This window comes from Bubalus kerabau, chromosome 22, assembly GCF_029407905.1.
Source record: "Bubalus kerabau isolate K-KA32 ecotype Philippines breed swamp buffalo chromosome 22, PCC_UOA_SB_1v2, whole genome shotgun sequence".
NCBI lineage: Eukaryota > Metazoa > Chordata > Mammalia > Artiodactyla > Bovidae > Bubalus > Bubalus kerabau.
In genome coordinates this window covers 21,307,296-21,325,390 of record NC_073645.1, presented here as the reverse complement: position 1 = coordinate 21,325,390, position 18,095 = coordinate 21,307,296, and the positions used below count along the sequence as shown (strand labels likewise).

The 18,095-nt window shown below is 52.4% G+C and overlaps 1 protein-coding gene across 2 annotated transcripts in view; it reads right to left on the bottom strand.

Moving 5' to 3' along the window:
* Positions 1-1,199: 1,199 nt before the first annotated feature.
* The window catches only part of UBTD1 (ubiquitin domain containing 1), a 51,172-nt gene continuing 34,276 nt past the window's right edge, over positions 1,200-18,095 (bottom strand). The window contains exons 1-3 of one of the 2 annotated variants that reach the window (XM_055560026.1): positions 5,126-5,168; positions 3,606-3,833; positions 1,200-2,266 (exon numbers count right to left, since the gene is read on the bottom strand). In XM_055560026.1, the coding sequence (XP_055416001.1) occupies positions 1,881-2,266; positions 3,606-3,833; positions 5,126-5,153 (642 nt within the window). In that variant the 5' untranslated portion in view covers positions 5,154-5,168 and the 3' untranslated portion in view covers positions 1,200-1,880. Of the gene's footprint in view, positions 2,267-3,605; positions 3,834-5,125; positions 5,169-18,095 lie in introns of those variants that run through there. The other variant, XM_055560025.1, reaches the window with a different exon arrangement.

Genomic DNA, 18,095 nt, shown 5'->3' with positions numbered 1-18,095 from the left:
ATCGCTGCATTTGGCCACAAGTCCATGTTAATGCTTGTGCTCAGTTGTGTCCAACTCTTTCCGACCCCATGGACTGTAGCCTGCCAGGTTCCTTTGTCCATGAAATTTTCGCAGCAAGAATACTGCAGTGGGTTGCCATATCCTCCAAGGTATCTTCCCGACACAGGGATCGAACCCTAAACTTTTGTGTCTCCTGCATTGGTAGGCGGATTCTTCACCACTGCGCCACCTGGGAAACCCATGAGTCCCTGACAAACCTCACCCGTCTGTCTGTCTCAGGGGACCTCTGGGGGACTTATACAGAGTCTTGCTTCAAAAGAAGCCACCAAAAGGGCCAGAATGCAGGGCTAAGCCCGGGTGACAAGGACACCAGCTCCGGCTGATCATCCTTCCCTCCCTGGTTTCCCTGTCAGGCTGCCCTGACCGGTGGTCATGCTCACTGAGGAAAAAACTACTCCCAACTGGAGAAAGGGCAGACCTGCTTCGCTGAGTTCCACACCTGGATCTGTGGGAGCAAGTCCTGGGTCACCACAACCCAGGTTTAACCTGCCAGTGAACCAGACGCCACAGCCCTGTGCTTCCGTGACACTCACGTGGCTTGCCCTAAGCCAAACAACCTTATCTAAGATGCCCCTCTCTGCTTACCTGCATGCTCTCCCTTAAGGAAGCACAAGACCCGGCTTCTTCTGCCCTCTGCTTCTCTTGGTGGCAAGCCAACACAGGCTCATCATCGGAATGCGTCAGAGATTTCACTGTAATGTCACCGAGGGTACTATCTCCAGGACACTGCACATCCCCCAGTCCCAAGGGCCTGGCTCAGGGACTGCAGAGGGAAGCCAGCACCCTTGAGCTGCAGGAGCAGAGCAGCAGGTTAACTAATGCTGCCTGTGGTGCCACCCTGGCTTTCAAAGTGAGTTCACGTCCATTATCCCATTGAATCCTGCCAGCAACGGAGGGAGGGGGCACCACCTCCATTTGAAAGATAATCAAAGCGGGCTCAGAGGTTAAGTGGGTTTTCCTGAGGACCCATGAGAATGCAGGCCTGAACACCAGCAGTTTGTGCCTTGCTTCACCATACTCTCTGCCGTGCCCGGAGCTGCTGGGCAGGCTGCACACCCACCTGCTCCACCCCCCTGACCTGGCTCCAGGCTCCACAGAGCCGCAGGAGAACCCAGAGTCAAAGCCAGGCAAGCAAGAAGGAAGGAGCAAAAGGCTTTATTGATAAATATGCAGATATGTCTATACACAGGGACCTGCTGTGGGGCCACGACCAGGCTGCAGACCCCCCACCGCCAGGGTCACAGCCAGGAGATGGCCCTGTGCAGACCCCCAGCCACCACTGCCCAGCCACTGCCCCCTCTCTGCCAATTGTGCTGGGGGCTGGGAGAGGCAGAGGCCAGCCTCAGGCTCCTGGCCCCTGGGGGCTCACGCGTGGTCCCCTCCCCTCCAGGGCACTGGCCCTGTGCCCAGAGCAGAGTCAGGGCAGGGAGACAGCAGCTGCTTCAGACCCTGAGCAGAAAACCGGAGTGGGCACAGCCATCAGCGCCAGAGGGCAGATCCGGGCTCCAGGGGCCTCTGGGCTGGCCCTCGTGGCTTGAACCTGCCTCGGGAGACAGAGACCGGGTGGAGGGCCCTGGTTGCCTTTTCTCTGACCAAGTTGGCAAGGCCGGTGTGTGGCAGCACACTGGTTCCTGGGTGCCGCGCACTGGTGGCCCGCGGTGTCCCCGGGAAGCAGGGTCCTCTCAGGGCTTGCCCAGCAGCCATACACAAGAGGTGCCCCTGAAGGAAAGGACAGCTCTCAAAGGCAGCAGCAGGGTGGGGGGGCCTCTCGGCCCTGCAGAGCGCCCCCTGGCCTCTCTGCCCAGGGGTCCATGGGCTCCTCAGTCCTGGGGCGGCGGGGGCTGGTTGATGATGACCTGGATGACAAAATCTTTCTGGATCTTGGTTTCCTGGAGCCGCGTGCGGTCTGTGAGCAGCTTTCCGGAGAAGAACCATCGTTGCCAGGATGGCTCGATGCCCTCCTGGGTGTGCAGCTGCCTCTTGAGCTGCCCCACCGTGTCGGGCAGGCTGGCACTGAGCCTCACGTCCTTGCCCGTGGAGAGGCGCACCTTCAGCGGGAACTCTCGGCGCACGCTGGGGGTGGGCTCAGGGGGCTCCAGGCTCTCCTCTTCTGTGTGCTCCAGAAGCAGGTTCACGGGTGGTGACAGGCAGTAGATGGGGAGTTGGTAGCGATTGCCCAGCTCATCGTAGCATTCACAGAGGGTGCCTGTGGGAAAGGCAGGGCGGTCAGAGTTGGCTTGGGGACCCACTGATATGGATTAACTTGTGTCCCCTCCATCATATTCATACACTGAAGCCCTAACCCTCAGCACCACTGTACTTGGATGTTGGAGCCTATATGAGAGCAATTATGGTTAAGTGAGGTCATTTAGGTGGAGCCTTGATCCAGGGGGATTAGTGCCCTTATGAGAAGAGATACCAGAAAGCTCTCTCTCTCTTCTCCCACAATGAGGACTTAGTGAGCAGGTGGCATTTACAAGCCAGGAAGACAGTTCTCACCAAAACCCAAATCAGCTGCCACTTTGATCTTGGGCTTCTCAGACTAAAGTTCTGTGGCTTAGTGAGCCACCGAGTCTGCAGTGTTTTGCTGTAGCAGACTGAGCAGACAAATATACCTGCATGGTCACCCCACAGTCCTCAAACCCACCCTACGGTCACGTCTTCCTTGTACAGCTGGCGGGGGCCCGAGGTAGAGTCAGGAAGACCTGGGCTGACATTCTGGCTCCACCACGTCTGGCTCATTCAACCTTAGCAAATTACTTTTCATTTGTTCATTCAGCAACCCCTTCCTGAGCATATGTGCTACGTGCTGGAGTTATAAGGCTGATTGAAGTAGCATGAAGGCCCTGCTCTTCATGACTCATACCTAGCGGGGGCTTCAATCTTCTTACTGGTACAATGTATTGCATGTAGTAATGTATTTCCTGTATCTTAAGCACCTACTACATGCTGAGACTGGACTAAATGATGTTATCTGTACCTTGTTGAATCCTAACACCCATCCTATGAGGGAGGTATCCCCACTTTATAACTGTTAAGTCACTTGGGCTTTAAATTTGAGAAGCTCAAGGTCACATAGTTAGGAAAGAGACACGGTTAAAACCCAGTTTCTGACTCTATAGAGTTCCCACTGTTATTCTCTGCTTTGCACAGCCTCAGGGGCTGTTATGAACTTAAATGAAATGATGCAATAGAAGCTTCTAGCTTGGTGCCCATCATATAATAATACTCAACAGAAGGTTGGTACCTGAGGTGTGCTAGGATCCCAAGGGGCCCCAAGTAATCTTTAACTCGCTCTCATCACACTGCCCTGAGATGTGTTGTGTCTTTCCACACCCTCCTCAGGCAAGCAGGGACTGTGTTCTCATTTTCTTGGTGTCCCGCTCCTGGTCTATGCTCATAACGGTTGCCTGAATGAACAAATGAGTAGCCACACTTGCCACCCACAGCCTGCATGCAAGCGCCTGACATGGGGCTGGCCACTGGCTCTCTTCCCCAACAGCCCCCTTGCTCTGGTGGAGACAGCCCCTGCCCTGCCCACTGACCATGGGGCAAGGTGATGCTGGCTCCATCCAGGATGGCCTGAGCCAGCTCGTGGTCATTGGCCTCGGCCGCGTAGGCGGCAGCCTTGAGGGCATCCCAGATCTCCTTGCGGCCCTCGAAGGCGGGCGCCGTGTCCCAGAACTCATCCCTCTTGCTCCGCAGCTGCCCATCAGTCATTGGGTAGTCGCTCTTCCACTTCAGCCGCTCCTTCTTCAGGGGCTCATTGCGTCCTGGGCAGGACAGAAGGGAGAAGCTCTGCATGTGGAAAGCCAGGACTGTAGTCCGCCCTCTCCCAGCCCAGCCTCCCCAGTCCTCACTGCTGTGGTCCCTGAGCATCTAGGTCTCTGGGCCCCTTCCTGGACTCAGGGAAGAGTCTGGAAACTGCACAAACCCCACCTGAGGATAAAACCCCTTTTGTCAGCATAGCATATTCTGCCTTTATTGCTTCTGTTTAAGTCTTAATTTTATTCTCTTTCTTTGATTATAAAATTGCAAGTGTTCAGTATTTTAAAAATCTGTAAAAAATGTAGTTGTGTCAAAAAACAAAAAAACAACTGCGACCATTTTTGGACCCAGCTTGTGCCAGATCACAGGCTAGGCGTTTTAGACGCAAAATGACCCAGTAGATGGGGGAACTAAGACCCAGAGAGCTTGTCATTGGTCTAAAGCCCTACAGGTACCAATTTAACGCCAGGTTTTCTGAATCAGAAGGTCACTCTCTGACTGCTGTCTATACCGTGCTGCCACTGGAGAAAACTTACTCAAGAATTCCACCATTTGGAAGTGACCGTTGCTGGGGCTTCCCTGGCGGCTCACTGGTAAAGAACCTGCCTGCCAATGCAGGGGACGTGGGTTCAATTCCTGATCCAAGAAGAGCCCACATGCCATGGAGCAACCAAGCCAACAGGCTACAACTAATGAGCCTATGCTCTAGAGGGTAGGAGCTGCAACGACTGAAGCCCAAGCACCTTAGAGCCCGTGCTCTGCAGCGGGGACGCCACCGCAGAGAAGCCTGACCCCCACAGCTAGACTACTCCCCCTGCCCGCCACAACTGCAGAAAGCCCACGCAGCAACGAAGACCCAGCACAGCCAAAAATAAATAAATATGATTTGTTAAAAAAAGAAGTAACCACTGCTGACACTTAGACGCATTTCCTTTCAGCTCCCTTTCCTCACTTTTCTCAATAGAGCTGGAGTTCTAAATAGAGTTTTAAAAACAAAAAACAATTTATGTTAAAAATAATCCTGTGATAGAAAAGGATTTAACTGTTTTTGTGCCAATACACAACCTGCTGTTTATTTCACACTTATATTATTGTCCATGTATATTCCCATGACTAAAAATAATAAACATTTATACTGTCTTGTTACTAATATTCCACCATAAAGTTACAAAGAAGTTTTTTGAATGGTAACCAAACAACCAAAAAACCCCTGCAGCACTGGAAGAAGAAAACAATTCTGTGAAATGTCACGATTCTTGTTACCCAGCCCCAGGTGACCCCCAAGACAACTCCGGACCTAGGTCAAGACTTGAGGGCAGAAGCATCTCTCAAAGGCTTTAGGAAGCTCAGTCATCTCACGGGTGAGGTCGAAAGCACTCGGCTCCTGTTACAACTCAGATCCTAGGAAAGATGGGGAAGTAAAGCTGGGGCAGGACCCCTGGGCTGGAGCAGGACCCCTGGGCTGGAGCAGAAGAGGGGTTCCTCAAGGGAAGAGGAAGACATTCACTGTCTAACTGTGTGAAAGAAATCTCGTGGAAGCACTTTACTTACATCATCCGGTTTCACCCTTCCAATGGCTTTAGGTGGTAGGTATTATTATTGCTATTTCACAGATAGTGGGCCAGGCAGAGAGACTGAATGACTTGGCCTGCAGTCACACAGCAATTGACGACAGCGTGTGGGCCCCACCACAGGTTCATACTGAATCCACACACGACCCTCCTGTGGGTGTGCCACTACCCGCACAGACAGAAAACTCCAAAGCCAGACATTTAATCTGAAGTGTTCCTGGGTTAGCACAAGGAAATGCAAATCCTCTTTGTAGGAAAACAACTTCAAACCAAGCCTCAAAGAATTCCCGAGATGAAGTTCCAAGAAAAATAAATAATAAGGTCATGGTTTTTTTTTTTTAATCACAACACACAAAGAAACAAGGCACTGTGAGCCCGAGCCAGCAAAAACAACAGGCAAGAGAATCAGATGCACAAAGACTTCAGATACGGGACTTATCAGACACAAGGGATGAAACACCAAGTTTAAGAAATGAGAGCCTTAAAAACATGAACAGGGCATGGGAAAAACACCCACATAACTATCATCAGAAGTATTCTGTGAGAGCAGTAGAGGAGAAACACTGGACATTTTTCTTTACAATGGGCTATTGATAGACAGTGTTGGAACTACAGGTTCTCCATATAGAAAAACATTAAACAGGATCCCTACCTCACACTAGCCGCAAAAATCAAAGCCCAGGTGCATCAAAGGCTTAAGTGCGAACGCCAGAAAGGAGGCAGAAAGAAACAGAGGATGACAGAACTGTTTATGTGTTTTGTTGTGGAGTTTTGGCCAGGAGGTGTTTCTGCCTGGATCAATCAAATCCCCCTGCTTCATGATTTCTGAGTCCTTTTCTCTTTGGTCCTTTAGCACTGGTGTCTCCCTAACAAGAGCTTTGATCCCTCCAGATTCACAGGCTTTATGCAGTGACACCCTTGGGACCTCCCGCATATGTCACTTCTGACCCTCCACCCAAGGACCCAGATGTCAGGACCTTTTAACTTCTTGAGCGCATTTCTATAGCTTTCCTGTCTCCTTCCTCTTTGCCAGATGTCACTTCTTCCTGGTCTCTATCTAACTGCTGCTCCTTCTGGGTAGAGGTCAGGCCCAGCTAATGGGCCACTCCTAATCTGCTGAGGGTTGAGAAAGCTTCGTCAGCACTGTCAAAATTGAGAGCATCTGGTTCTAAGACAGAGGTTTCCTAAAGAAGACAGAGACTAGGCTTTGTCTGGGACATCTGTTGTTCCTGCTCAGATCCTCTACCCCACCGCCACCCTTACTTACACGGTCAGGTTTTGATTTTGTTCCTGACAACTGAAGTTGTGACCTCAGGATATCTGAAGTGTAACTGTGTATGCATTCAGCTCACTCTAATATAAACACGGCCCCATGGTGTCACCTTTCAAAGTTGTCACCTGAGGAGGCCCACGTGCCTGGAGGAGGCTTTGCTTGCGTACCTGGCCCTCAGAGTCCCCTCCCCTCCATGCAGAGGACAGCATGCTTTCCTGTCTGTGCTGTCAGAGACACACTTCTCATCCCAGTATGGACACGATGCCCGTGAGCCTCCCCAGATATTAACAGCATCTGCATCACCCAAGACACAAAGCCTTACAAGTTCCTCACCCTGCACGCTGGTCCTTTTAGACTGAAAATACTAGAAAATATTAGAATAGGGCTCAATGGTAGGAAGGGGGAGGGTTGAAAGGGCAGCGGGAGCCCGGCCTTCTCAGTCGGCACTGCACCTCTTCACCAGCAGGGGGCAGTCACAGCGCCTCTGGGCCAGGGGCTGGCTCCCTTTGCAGTGAATCAAACACAGCAACAAAGTACCCAGGAAAAGTTCGCGAGGTCCAAGAGAAGCACGTGTAAGAGACATGACAAAAATGTCTGGATCCCTAAACACCAATGCTTACTATTTTAGACAAGATACAGACAAAACATAAAAGAAAGCTTTTACTCTAAACATACAAGCAAACTGATGATTAATATTTTAAATTTAATTTTCCTAATATTAAAAATACTGGGCAGTGGAAAGGGTATGAACACTTTTATATGTGGTACAAATTGATACAAACTTTCTGGAGGGCATTTGCTATGTTACCAAAAGAACTTAAAAGTGTGCATCCCTTTGGCTCAGTGATCTGGTTTCTAAAGTGAAAGTGGGCTCAGCCGTGTCCGACTCTTTGCGACCCTGTGGACTATACAGTCCATGGAACTCTTTAGGCCAGAATACTAAATACCCACTAATACAGTGGGTACCCTTTCCCTTCTCCAGGGGATATTCCCAACCCAGGGATTGAACCCAGGTCTCCTGCACTGCAGGAGGATTCTTTACCAGCTGAGCCACAAGGGAAGGCCAAGAATACTGGAGTGGGGAGTCCATCCCTTCTCCAGTGGATCTTCTGGACCCAGGAATCGAACTGGGGTCTCCTGCATTGTAGGCGTATTCTTTACCAACTGAACTATCAAGGAACTCCTTGGTGTCTAAGAAAATATTCAAAGAAAATAATCACAAGTGTGTGGCAGAAATTTATCTACAAAGCTGTTTAGCTCAGACTGGTTTTCTAGAAATAAACTCAGTGCACAGGAGAGAGGCTACATCACATCTGTGCATCCCTGGCAGTCACTCTATGATAGGGCAGAAGGAGGCTAAGTAGCATGGGGAAAGGTCCTTGATATGGTGAGACGCAGGTTAGAGAACAGCAAGTGCTCTGTGCTCCAGCTTTTATTTCTAAAAATATATGTAAAATTACATATATATATTAAAAAGACTGGAAGGATTTATACCAAAATGTTTGGTTATATCTGATTGGCAGTTACCGATGATTTTTTTTTTTTTGCTTCTATTTTCCAAGTTTCCAACAATAAGCATTAATACTTTAGTAATAAGATTAATGAAAATTGTTAACAATGAAAGCTGTTAACAAGGAAAAGGGGTACATAAAGTTCCGAGGAGAAGCCACAGGAAAGTAGGAAGAGTCTGGGACGCCAAGGGGTGGGGTTTGAGAGTGGTGGAGAACTGGAGAACCCAAGGCCCACGGCCTCTAGGATTTCAGTTCCTGGCAGCTCTGGGTGACTCTGTTCAGGGCCAGGCAGGCTCTGCTGGTTTCAGCAGCAGCAGCAGCAGCATCTAGGGGCCTCTACTTGTGTCTCCACCTGTCCTAGTTAAGCTCCAGGTCAAAGACAGAGTAACAGAAATGGTCCTTATCCCCTGTGAAGTTGACAAAAGAGATTAAAAAACATCACAAAATAAAAGATCAAGGTACCTGCTTGTCTGTGGAGGGACAAAATGCCCACAATAACCCTGGGTTTCTGTGATTGTGGTGGGCAGGGAACTGAGAAGAGAATGTAAGTTTCTCAGTAGAGGCAAAAGCTGGGGTCTTGCAGGGTTGCCTGAAACGCCACTGGTGTCAGGACCAGAGCTGGAGGGCGAGGCTGGGGTACACACTCAATTCTGATTGACGAACCCCACACCGAACACAGCAAAACAGAGGTGGAGCTGGCATGCTCATCCACACCCTAACATCAGCAAGTTCAATGGATTGCCTCCAGAGTCGCTGCTGAGAGCAGATTCAGAGGGTAAAGAAAGAAGAAAACAGAGGGCACGATGTCTGGGTCGGGGGAGGATAATGATGGTGGACGCTGTGGTTTGGCCAGATAATGAACGGTGTCTGGTGATATATCACCCCCAGGGGAGGGTACTGAAAGGAGAGTGGGAGAGAGAACATTAAAGGTCCTTTCCAATTTGCATAGAGCTGGAGTGCCTCTTGGAGAAGGCAATGGCAACGCACTCCAGTACCCTTGCCTGGAAAATCCCATGGATGGAGGAGCCTGGTAGGCTGCAGTCCATGGGATCACTAGGAGTCGGACACGACTGTAACGTTCAAGTAGACAACCTGAGCGACTTCACTTTCACTTTTCACTTTCATGCATTGGAGAAGGAAATGGCAACCCACTCCAGTGTTCTTGCCTGGAGAATCCCAGGGACGGGGGAGCCTGGTGGGCTGCTGTCTATGGGGTCGCACAGAGTCGGACACGACTGAAGTGACTTAGCAGCAGTAGCAGCAGGAGTGCCTCTATGAGCATGTGTGCACGCACGTGTGTATGTGGGTATGTGTGAGATTCACAGTGCTTAATTCAGAATAACTACACAAGAGGGGGTTCTCAAGAACCCATGGAAGGACAATGGAGCTGCTTCCTGGCTGCTTCCCTCTGAACCATCGTGGCCCAGCTTCTCAGGAAGGGTCTGACAAATGTGCAGTGAGCGGGGTGGGAGGCAGTGGAGGACCACAGCTGAGATCAGCAGAGGGCAGCAGGGGGACTGGGAGAAAGGCCTGCTGCGAGGCAAAATCAGGCAGTCCCTTCACTCGTTCATCTCAGACTCCAAGAGATCCTTATCGTGGCTTCGGGGACTGGCACACCTGAGCCACTTGGGAGTGACACCAAGTCTGAGACCAGCCAAGGGAACCAGAGATTTCCCAGGACAGTCAGTCCACCCAAGCCGGGAAACAGCCCTATTTATACCTATGGCAATCCCCAAGCTCTATTTCCACACTCGTTTACCAAGCTCCAGCTCCAGGTCCCTGCTCCAAGGCTGGGGCCAGCAGTGTTTTCTCCAGAGGCACTGATTATGTGACAAGCCTGGGCGTGCTTGAGCTGGTGGGAGAGATGAGGCTCCAGGCAAAAGGAGAAGGGACAAGGGCCTCCCCATCCCAACCGCCCAGGCTGCAATGGCCCTCTGACCAGGATGCAGACTCAAGTCTCTCCTCCCTTCCTCTTCCACCCTGGCAGGCAGAGCAGGGCTGCAGGGGGCTGGAGAGACGTGGCTGAAGTGCCGCACCTGGCAGAGGGGATAAGAGGCCCAAAAGAACAGTGGGCCCAGAAAAGGATCAGCCTGGCCAGGAAGGGCGCAGGCAGGGGAAGCGCAGCCCAGGTAATCCCTTCAGGAAGCACGGTATTTATAGTCAGCCTTAACCCAGGATGACCCTCAGAGCCTGGGTAACCTTCGAAAGGAAAGTGCTGGCCCAGCTCTGCTCTGCTGGGGCCTCGCCACGTGGCCTCTTTACAGCCTGGGCCCATCTTCCCCATTCATTCCCTCAGGCCCAGATCCAGGCTTCAGGGAGGGAATGGGATGGGGCCAGTTGCTAAGTGACAGCCCAGGTTTCCTAAACTGCAACCCTTCCTAGGACACGTCTGGTCTCAGGGGTCCTGGGCAGGGTTGAAGGACTCAAGGCTCCTCTGGGAGCCCTGAACTCAGCTCTGTGATGGCACCCTGCCTGGGGCAACTGCAGTTCCCTGAGATGGTCCAGTCTTCCCCCATGAGGCTGGGACCACCTCAAGTTCATCACTGGGATCCTGGGGGCAGGCACACTAGCAAGTCTCAGCCACTGTTTGCCCAATGAGTGAGTGAATGAAGTGAAAGAGCTGTTGAGGAAAAACGGGAGGAACTGGGGAGGCAGAGGCCAGATCAGAGATGGGGGAGCAGAAGGAATCTGCTAGAAGAAATCCCAGGAAGGGAGAGAGGTGAAAGACAGGGGGTGGCAGGCCAGGAGGGACAAAAACAGTTCCTGAGGTGTACAGCGAGAAAACCCGCTGGAGGATGGGGGCCTGGATGTCAGAAACCATGCCCAGTGAGGGCCTGGAGCCTGCGTGGCAATGGGAGAGACGGAAGTGCAGCCAAGGAAAATAAACTTACCCAGAGGCCCCCTGCTTGGGTGTGGACAAGGGGGCACACAGAACCGTGGAGACAGGGCGTGCTTTCACTGCGCTTGCCCACAGCGCACACATTTACTGGGCTGTGCTCAGGGGAGCAGGCCCTGCGTCTGCTCTCCGCTCTGTGCCCCCAGCCCCAGGGCCCCTGGCAGCAGGGCCAGGCAAGGCAAAAAGAACTATCCCATGCTGGGCTGGGATCAACTCTCACCCTGACCTGAGCTGACTTCCCCCAGCTGCCCCCCATCCCATTTCCCGAGGGAAAAATTGGCCTTTCTGAGCTCTACAAACAGAACCCCCAAGTCCCTAGGGCCTACTCTGGGATCCAGGCTGCCGTACAACCAACAGCTCCTTTTCTGGGGCTGGCTGGGGAAGAATGATATATTTCATAAGCAGAGTTAGCACATCAGGTGTTTCAGAAATGAGAGTAGTTCTGCTTGTTTTAAGTTCATATGAATTAAAAAAGAAAAAACCAAAACCTCAAAACCCAGCCTGTTCCTTTCTTAGAGTTAATATATTCCCATCCTCATCACGTGCTGATTTTTACTCCCAGGTGTAACAAAGTCCTGGCCTGAATGTGAACAGTCCCAGGATTACTGGCTCTAGGAGGAACCTAATTACAGATGATTGTGAGTTATCAGACACTTTAGCAAAGACTCCCTCCCCAATCTGACTACTCACATATGCATGGGGGCTTCAGAGATGGACAGTGTGGGGGTGGGGCAGCCTTGGTTACTGACCACCTGTGTGAGTGCAGGGACCCACCTCATCACTCTAAGCCTCAGTGTTCCCATCTGTGAAGAGGACGTAACTGCCACCTCATGGGATTGCTCTAAGGATTACAGAGACCACTCTGCCTGGTACTTAGTAAAAGACAGTAACTATTGTAATTAGTAATCAAGCCAAGTCAGTAATGCTCATTTCCTTTATGCAATGAACAGAATGAAACGTTATCATCTTTTTTTTCTTTTTTTCCATAAAGTTGCTGTGATTTTGAAAAATTTGAAAACTCCAGCTATAGGGAACTCCTGGTCTCTATCTCGTCCTGTGCAGGAGGATGCAGGGGGTTAAATGAGGTTAAGCTTGACAGGGACAAAGAGAGGGTTTGATGGATGCTTGCTTCCCTATGTGGGTGCACAGCATAGGGTCAGCACTTTTCCTGGGGCAGGAGAGTGAGGATGGCGGCTAATAAATAAAACAGGAACTCCCCAGAGGTTGCTGGAAAGGTCTCCAGTATCTGGCCAGCTCCCCTTGCTACCTCAGGACTCTAGAGAGGAGAGACAGGTCACCTCTGCCACTGCTTTCCACAGCCCCACAGTCAGGGAGGGAGGGTCCCTGCAGCGAGGATCCACATCAGCCTCAGCTTGGTAGCCGGGTGCCTAGAGGCCTGACTTCTGACACCCAAGACTCGGTCGCCCTGGATGTCAACTGCCACCGGTGCTTCACTCACACCTGTGCCACTCCATCAGGCCGGTCCCCCTGAGCCTGGCAGAATCCTGAAGCCAGGAGTGACCTTAAAGTCATTTACCCAAGACTCTTCATTCTACAGGTGAGGATGAGGCTCTGGGGGATCATGTGACCTATTCCAGACCCCCACAGCCTTTGCCTGTGTGCATGTCAAGGTGGCGGGTTTGAGGCGTAGGTAAACTGTTTCTAGCAAACCACTCCACTGCCAGTGAAAGCTGAATTATAACTACCACATGAAAACATCGAGAGTGTGATCCAAAGATAATGAATACTCTGATAGGAAAAGCAGCAAGCAGAACACACTTCAGGAACAAGAGTGGAGGAGCTAAGAGGGGGTCTGACTTTTCCTGTCCTCACCAGGAAAGAAAGGACTCTAAGAGCTGGGCCCTCCCAGGACACCAGGGCCTGACCGGGCATCCACAGCTCCTGCGGGCTTGATAGAAACACAGACTTAGGCACTAGCCCAAGACTCTAAGTCCGCATGGTTGGTTTGGGGCTCAGTGGTGCAGACTAGGGGCAATTCAGATTCTGCGAGCACTTCCGGACACACTCACTGCCAGGAGGAAACCTATTCCAGTGTCAAATGGATCAAGTGGTTAGAAAGCTAAGTGTTATAGTCACCCTTCACTGAGCACCAACTAAGGAGCAGGCAGGAGGACAGAGAAACACAGAGACTGAAGGTCAAGGTTCTAGAGTCAGAGAGACTGGGGTTTAAACAACAGCCCTGACATAAATCAGTGACCTTGGGTAAACGCCTTAAACTTTCTAGCTTCCCCTTCTGAGAAGCAGGGAGTTAATTACAGCCCACTTCTTAGGGAGGTTGGGAAGACTGAAAATATATACATATATATTCATTAGCTAATAGGCTCAAGAAGATTATACATAATAAATCAACTGACCTAAGCTTCCACACCCGAGGTGCAGTCTTCGTAGGACCATAGCTCTAGCTCCCTCCACCTGAAGACTAAGATGTACACACACCAGCTCCATACTGGCTAGAGGAGGCATTACTCCTGTCACTGCAGTTGGTTTTGCCATTATTGTTATTAAGCCACCAGCTCTACTCTAGAATGACACGGAATAAGTCACCACCCCATCACAGGGTGACACTTTGCTCTTCTCCAGACTCAAGAGTCCTCTTCCCTCTACTGTTACTCCAGCTTCTTTATCTTTCCGTCCACCCTCCACTCAGCTAGCCAGTTCACCTAACAGCCCATGGAGGTGTGCCCAGCGCCAGGTGCCCCCGGAGTTCTGGCTTCCTCTGCTGAGCACCGGTCCCTCCGCCTCCACGGCAAGCACAACGGCAAATCTGCCCAGCACTGCTGCGGCTACAGCTAGAAGAGACCCCACGACCCTTCCGCCGGCTGTGGCTCTATTCTCCCGTTCATTTACAGTCCACACCTGTCTTTCTTTCAGGCCTGTCTTAAGTGGGTGAACTTGGAGTCAGAAGGCCTGGGTCTGTTTCCACACTGGCCTGTGCCAGCCCTTCACTCTCTACACACACCTGCCTGATTCTGTGCACCTCAGAGATGCTGAGAGGCCCTAGGGAGCTTCGGTGAGAAGTGCCTGGGTCAAGTGTGAGGTGGACACAGATGCTGGACACCCCTGAGATCTGGAAATCCACCTTTTCCCGGCTTACCCACTTTCTCACACGGCGAAACTCAGGGCCTACAACATTCTGCTTGTGGAGCAACAGAGGATTCCTCATCTGAGCACGTCCCTTCTCCTCCAGAGCCTGGCTCAGGCCTTGTAGGCAGATAGCCGGGCCTGACTCATTGTTTCCCCTTCCTCCTCTACTGCCTGTGAATCACGGACCGGGTCAGGCCAGCATCCTCCCTGGTCTCCTTCCCATGCTCTGCCTGCTCCTGACCTCCATCCAACAGGACAGAGCTTCCCTCCGGGCCCAGACGCACCTCACCCCTGGCCCTGCGGGGTGTGAGCCTCCCACACCGGCCCTGAGTCACAGGTTGCCTCCCTTGTGTGCATGTCCCCTGCACACTGTTCTGTCCCCTTGCAACTTGGCCGTCAGCTCCTGGAGGGCAGACTCTCGAGAGGCAACAACACAGCACGTCAAGTCCAAAACCTGGCTGCCTGGGCCTCAGGATTCTGGTTGAGTTGCCTGGGGTAGGGCCCAAGCATCAGAGGGGTTTAAAGTCTCTCCGGGAGCTTCTCATATGTGACCAGGGCTGAGAAGCACTGATCTGGAACTAGGCCGACAGCCTGACTGGCTGCTTTGACTGTTTAATGAGGCCTCTGAGAGGGCCTGGCAGGGGGGTGCTCGGGGGAACCCCAGGCCTGCCTGAGCTGACCATCTGGACCGTCCTTTGAAGGCTCACAGCCAGAACTGGCCAAAAGGCAAGGAGCAGAGGGCTCAGGGGACCCTATGCCTTGGGAAACCCAGCTTCACAAGCCCCTCTTTGCAGAAAGGAGTGGGTAAGCCAAAATGAGAGGCCCAGGGTGGGGCTCTGGAGTCACATAGCCCTGGACGAGCTGCCTCACTCTCCTTACCAACAAGGAGGGCCCTTCCTCTCTCCACTCTGCTCAGCCCGAGGCCTGCTCTCTCATGCCTGTGTGACCAGCACCCAGATACCCGCTTCTGTAGGGACTCAGGCTGAGCCACAGATTTTTGGATAGAAAATGTGTAGCTCCAAGGCACTGGGGGACAGTGGGAGAGCAGAGGGAGCGAGGTCCTGTTTCCTAACAAAACCCCCCACCCTCTCCCCAGCTGCTCTGGGCAAGAAGGAGGGAAAAACCTGACTCATCAACGCTGTGTGACTCACAGGCCGACAAAACTCACTCACCAGATGGGCAGGGACAAGAGCTTGCTGCTCCCACCACCACTGGGGGCCGTGGGCAGGTAAAGCCCGTCCCTCTATCCCTGCCCACTGCCAGCTGCCAGGCCTGAGTGGCTGGCCTGGTAAGAGTACCTCGCTCGGCTTGGCCCCCTGACAGCCACACCCTCCCGTGGCTGGTTCGGTTCTAGCAAGGGGCAGGGCCGGGAAGGGGAGAGAGCTCAGAAGGTCTGGAATATAGAGAGGTGGCTTGTGTGAGCCCAGGTAGTTGAGCCTCTGGACCAGTTTCCACAGCAATGAGATGGGACCCATGACATCCACCTTAATGAGCCAGTGTACGGATTAGGCAGGCACTGTGTGTAATCTAGTGTTGTGTGAGAAGCTAAAAAAATGGCAGTGATTATTATTAGTCATGTTAAGTACTCCATTTAGGGTTATAAAGGGATTTTTTTTATAAAGAGTTTTTTTAAAACATCATTTTAATTAATCCTTACAATAACCTTGCCTGGCAAGTATTATTACTCCCATCTTACCAATGAGAACACTGAGGTTCAGGGACTCTGGAAGAGTGGTAGGAATCCAGCGAGTGGCTTCAGATCCCTTCACTTTCAGCCCAGTGCCTGTCACAGACCCTGTCCTGTTCTGCATGCGTGCCACGTCGCCGGGGCTGTGAGAAGAAGGCCCTGGCTGGGGCTGGGAGGGGGAAGGGGAGATGACCCCCTCTTTCCTCTGACACGCACAGCTGACAGGCACAGAAGCCGCTCTGCCTCCAGCCCAGGAGGGAAGGCCCAGCCGGTGGCACCACTGACCAGCCCTGTGTGCTATGCGGCACCGCTGCCAGCCCTGCCCCGCCTCCCACTCCGCCTGGCTTGACTCTAATGCATGTGGTGCCTCCGGAAATTCAGTCATTGATGACCATGTGTGTGTTGGCCTCCATGCCAGGCTGAGAACTCTTCAAGGCAGCACCTGGTCTTGTTAGTGTTGGCATCTGAATGCCCAGCCCGGAGCCGGCTAAGCAGCTCAGTCGGGTTGCCAAAAGCCTCAGACTCCAGGTCTGAGATGGGACCCTGGCTCTGCCACTTACTTGCTTGACTTGGGTATGCTTTTCACCCTTTAAGAACCTCAGTTTCCTCATCTGGAAAATGGGGATAATAACAGCTACCCTTACAGCATTACAATGAGAGCTATGGTAAATACCAGGAGATTAATAACCATGGCTTACATGTACTAACTTCTTATCATATGTCAGACACTGTTCTAAGCCTTTACATGCGCTAAGTCATCTAATCCAAAGGTCACACAACTAGGTGGTGGGCCAACTCCGAAACCCCTGGAAGGTTCGACCTTCTCCTGAGTGTTGAGGGCTCGGGAGGTTGTGAAAGTTCATCATGGGAGCTACTCCAGCAGATGCTCAGAAAGCATTTCTGAGCCAAATCGATGAACGAACCTCCTTGGGTCTAATTTCGCTTCCACAAACATTTATTACTGAGTCCTATTCTGTGTACAGCCAACTGAGTTATTTGAAGTTCCTGTGAAACATAAAGTAAAAAAAAGAAAAACAATTTTTTTTTTTTTTTAAAGCAAGGCCTCCTCACCCTTCTCAGGAGCGGGTAATGGGATCCAGATTGCCAGAGTCAGAGGCAGGGGCCCAACCCGGGAAGTTCCCCAGCCCCTCCCCTTCCTCAGAGAAGGTTCCAGTTGGAAGGCCCCGGCACTTCAGGAGGAGAGAAGACGGAAATGGCTGAAGGTGCTGACTGTGGCGGCCTCCAGGGTGCCACTGCGGGTGGCTGTGTGGAAGGGCCTCTGGGCACCCAGGCACCTCCGGCTGTTTGTTTGTTTTGGCAACGCCTGAGGAGGCAGTGGGTCGGGGGCAGGGAGCTCCCAGGGGCTGAGGGCCTCCAGGGGTGGGCCTGGCGCCTGTGCAGAGTGCAGGAGAGGCAGGGCCCGTCCTCCCACACAGCACAGCCCGCCCTTGGCCAGGCCGCAAGGGCAGGCCCCCAAGTTAAACAAGGAGAGGGCGCCTCGACCAGCTCCAGGGAAGCTCTTCTCTAAGCAGCAAAACCCTCATTTCAGAGAAAAGAGTGAATGATTTTCAGAGAAGCTCGCTTACCATGGGAGGCAGGTAAAGTGGAGCTGATGGGGACGCGTCAGGGAGAACACGGATACAACACATCGCATGCCCACCCCTCCCGACAGCCCCCAGGAATCCCAGGCTCCAGTTCCTACCCTCACCGCCCATGGGGCCTCTTAGGGGCAGACCCCCTTCACCTGCAGAGCAGCTCCTGACTCGGCTCTGAAGGCTGCACACCTTGGCCCCAAGACCACCTGGTTGGTTCAGCCGCTGTTGCCTGGGGCAGGTCATCTCCCTGCAGGCTCCCATCTGGAAAATGAGGCAGCTGGACCTCTGGCTCTAAGACTCAACCCAATCCACTTGTGGACAGACCTGTGCGGGGCTCACAAGGGGCACAAAGACAGCTTAAAGCAAGAGCCTGGTCCTCCAAAAACTCATGGCTCCCACCCAACACTGCAAAGCAGACCACACGTGCAATCGTGCACGCATGCACACAAGAGCTACAACAGTCGGTGCACAAAATGCTGCAAGACTGGCAGGAGAGACAGACTCTCAAACACCCACGGGACCCCCGCTAAAGTGGAAATGGCTCAGTCTCGCACATGGCTGACCGCCAGTGCCAGGCAGCGTGCAACCCCGGGGAGCGGGACGCGAGCTTCTGTCGTGTCCTGGTCAGG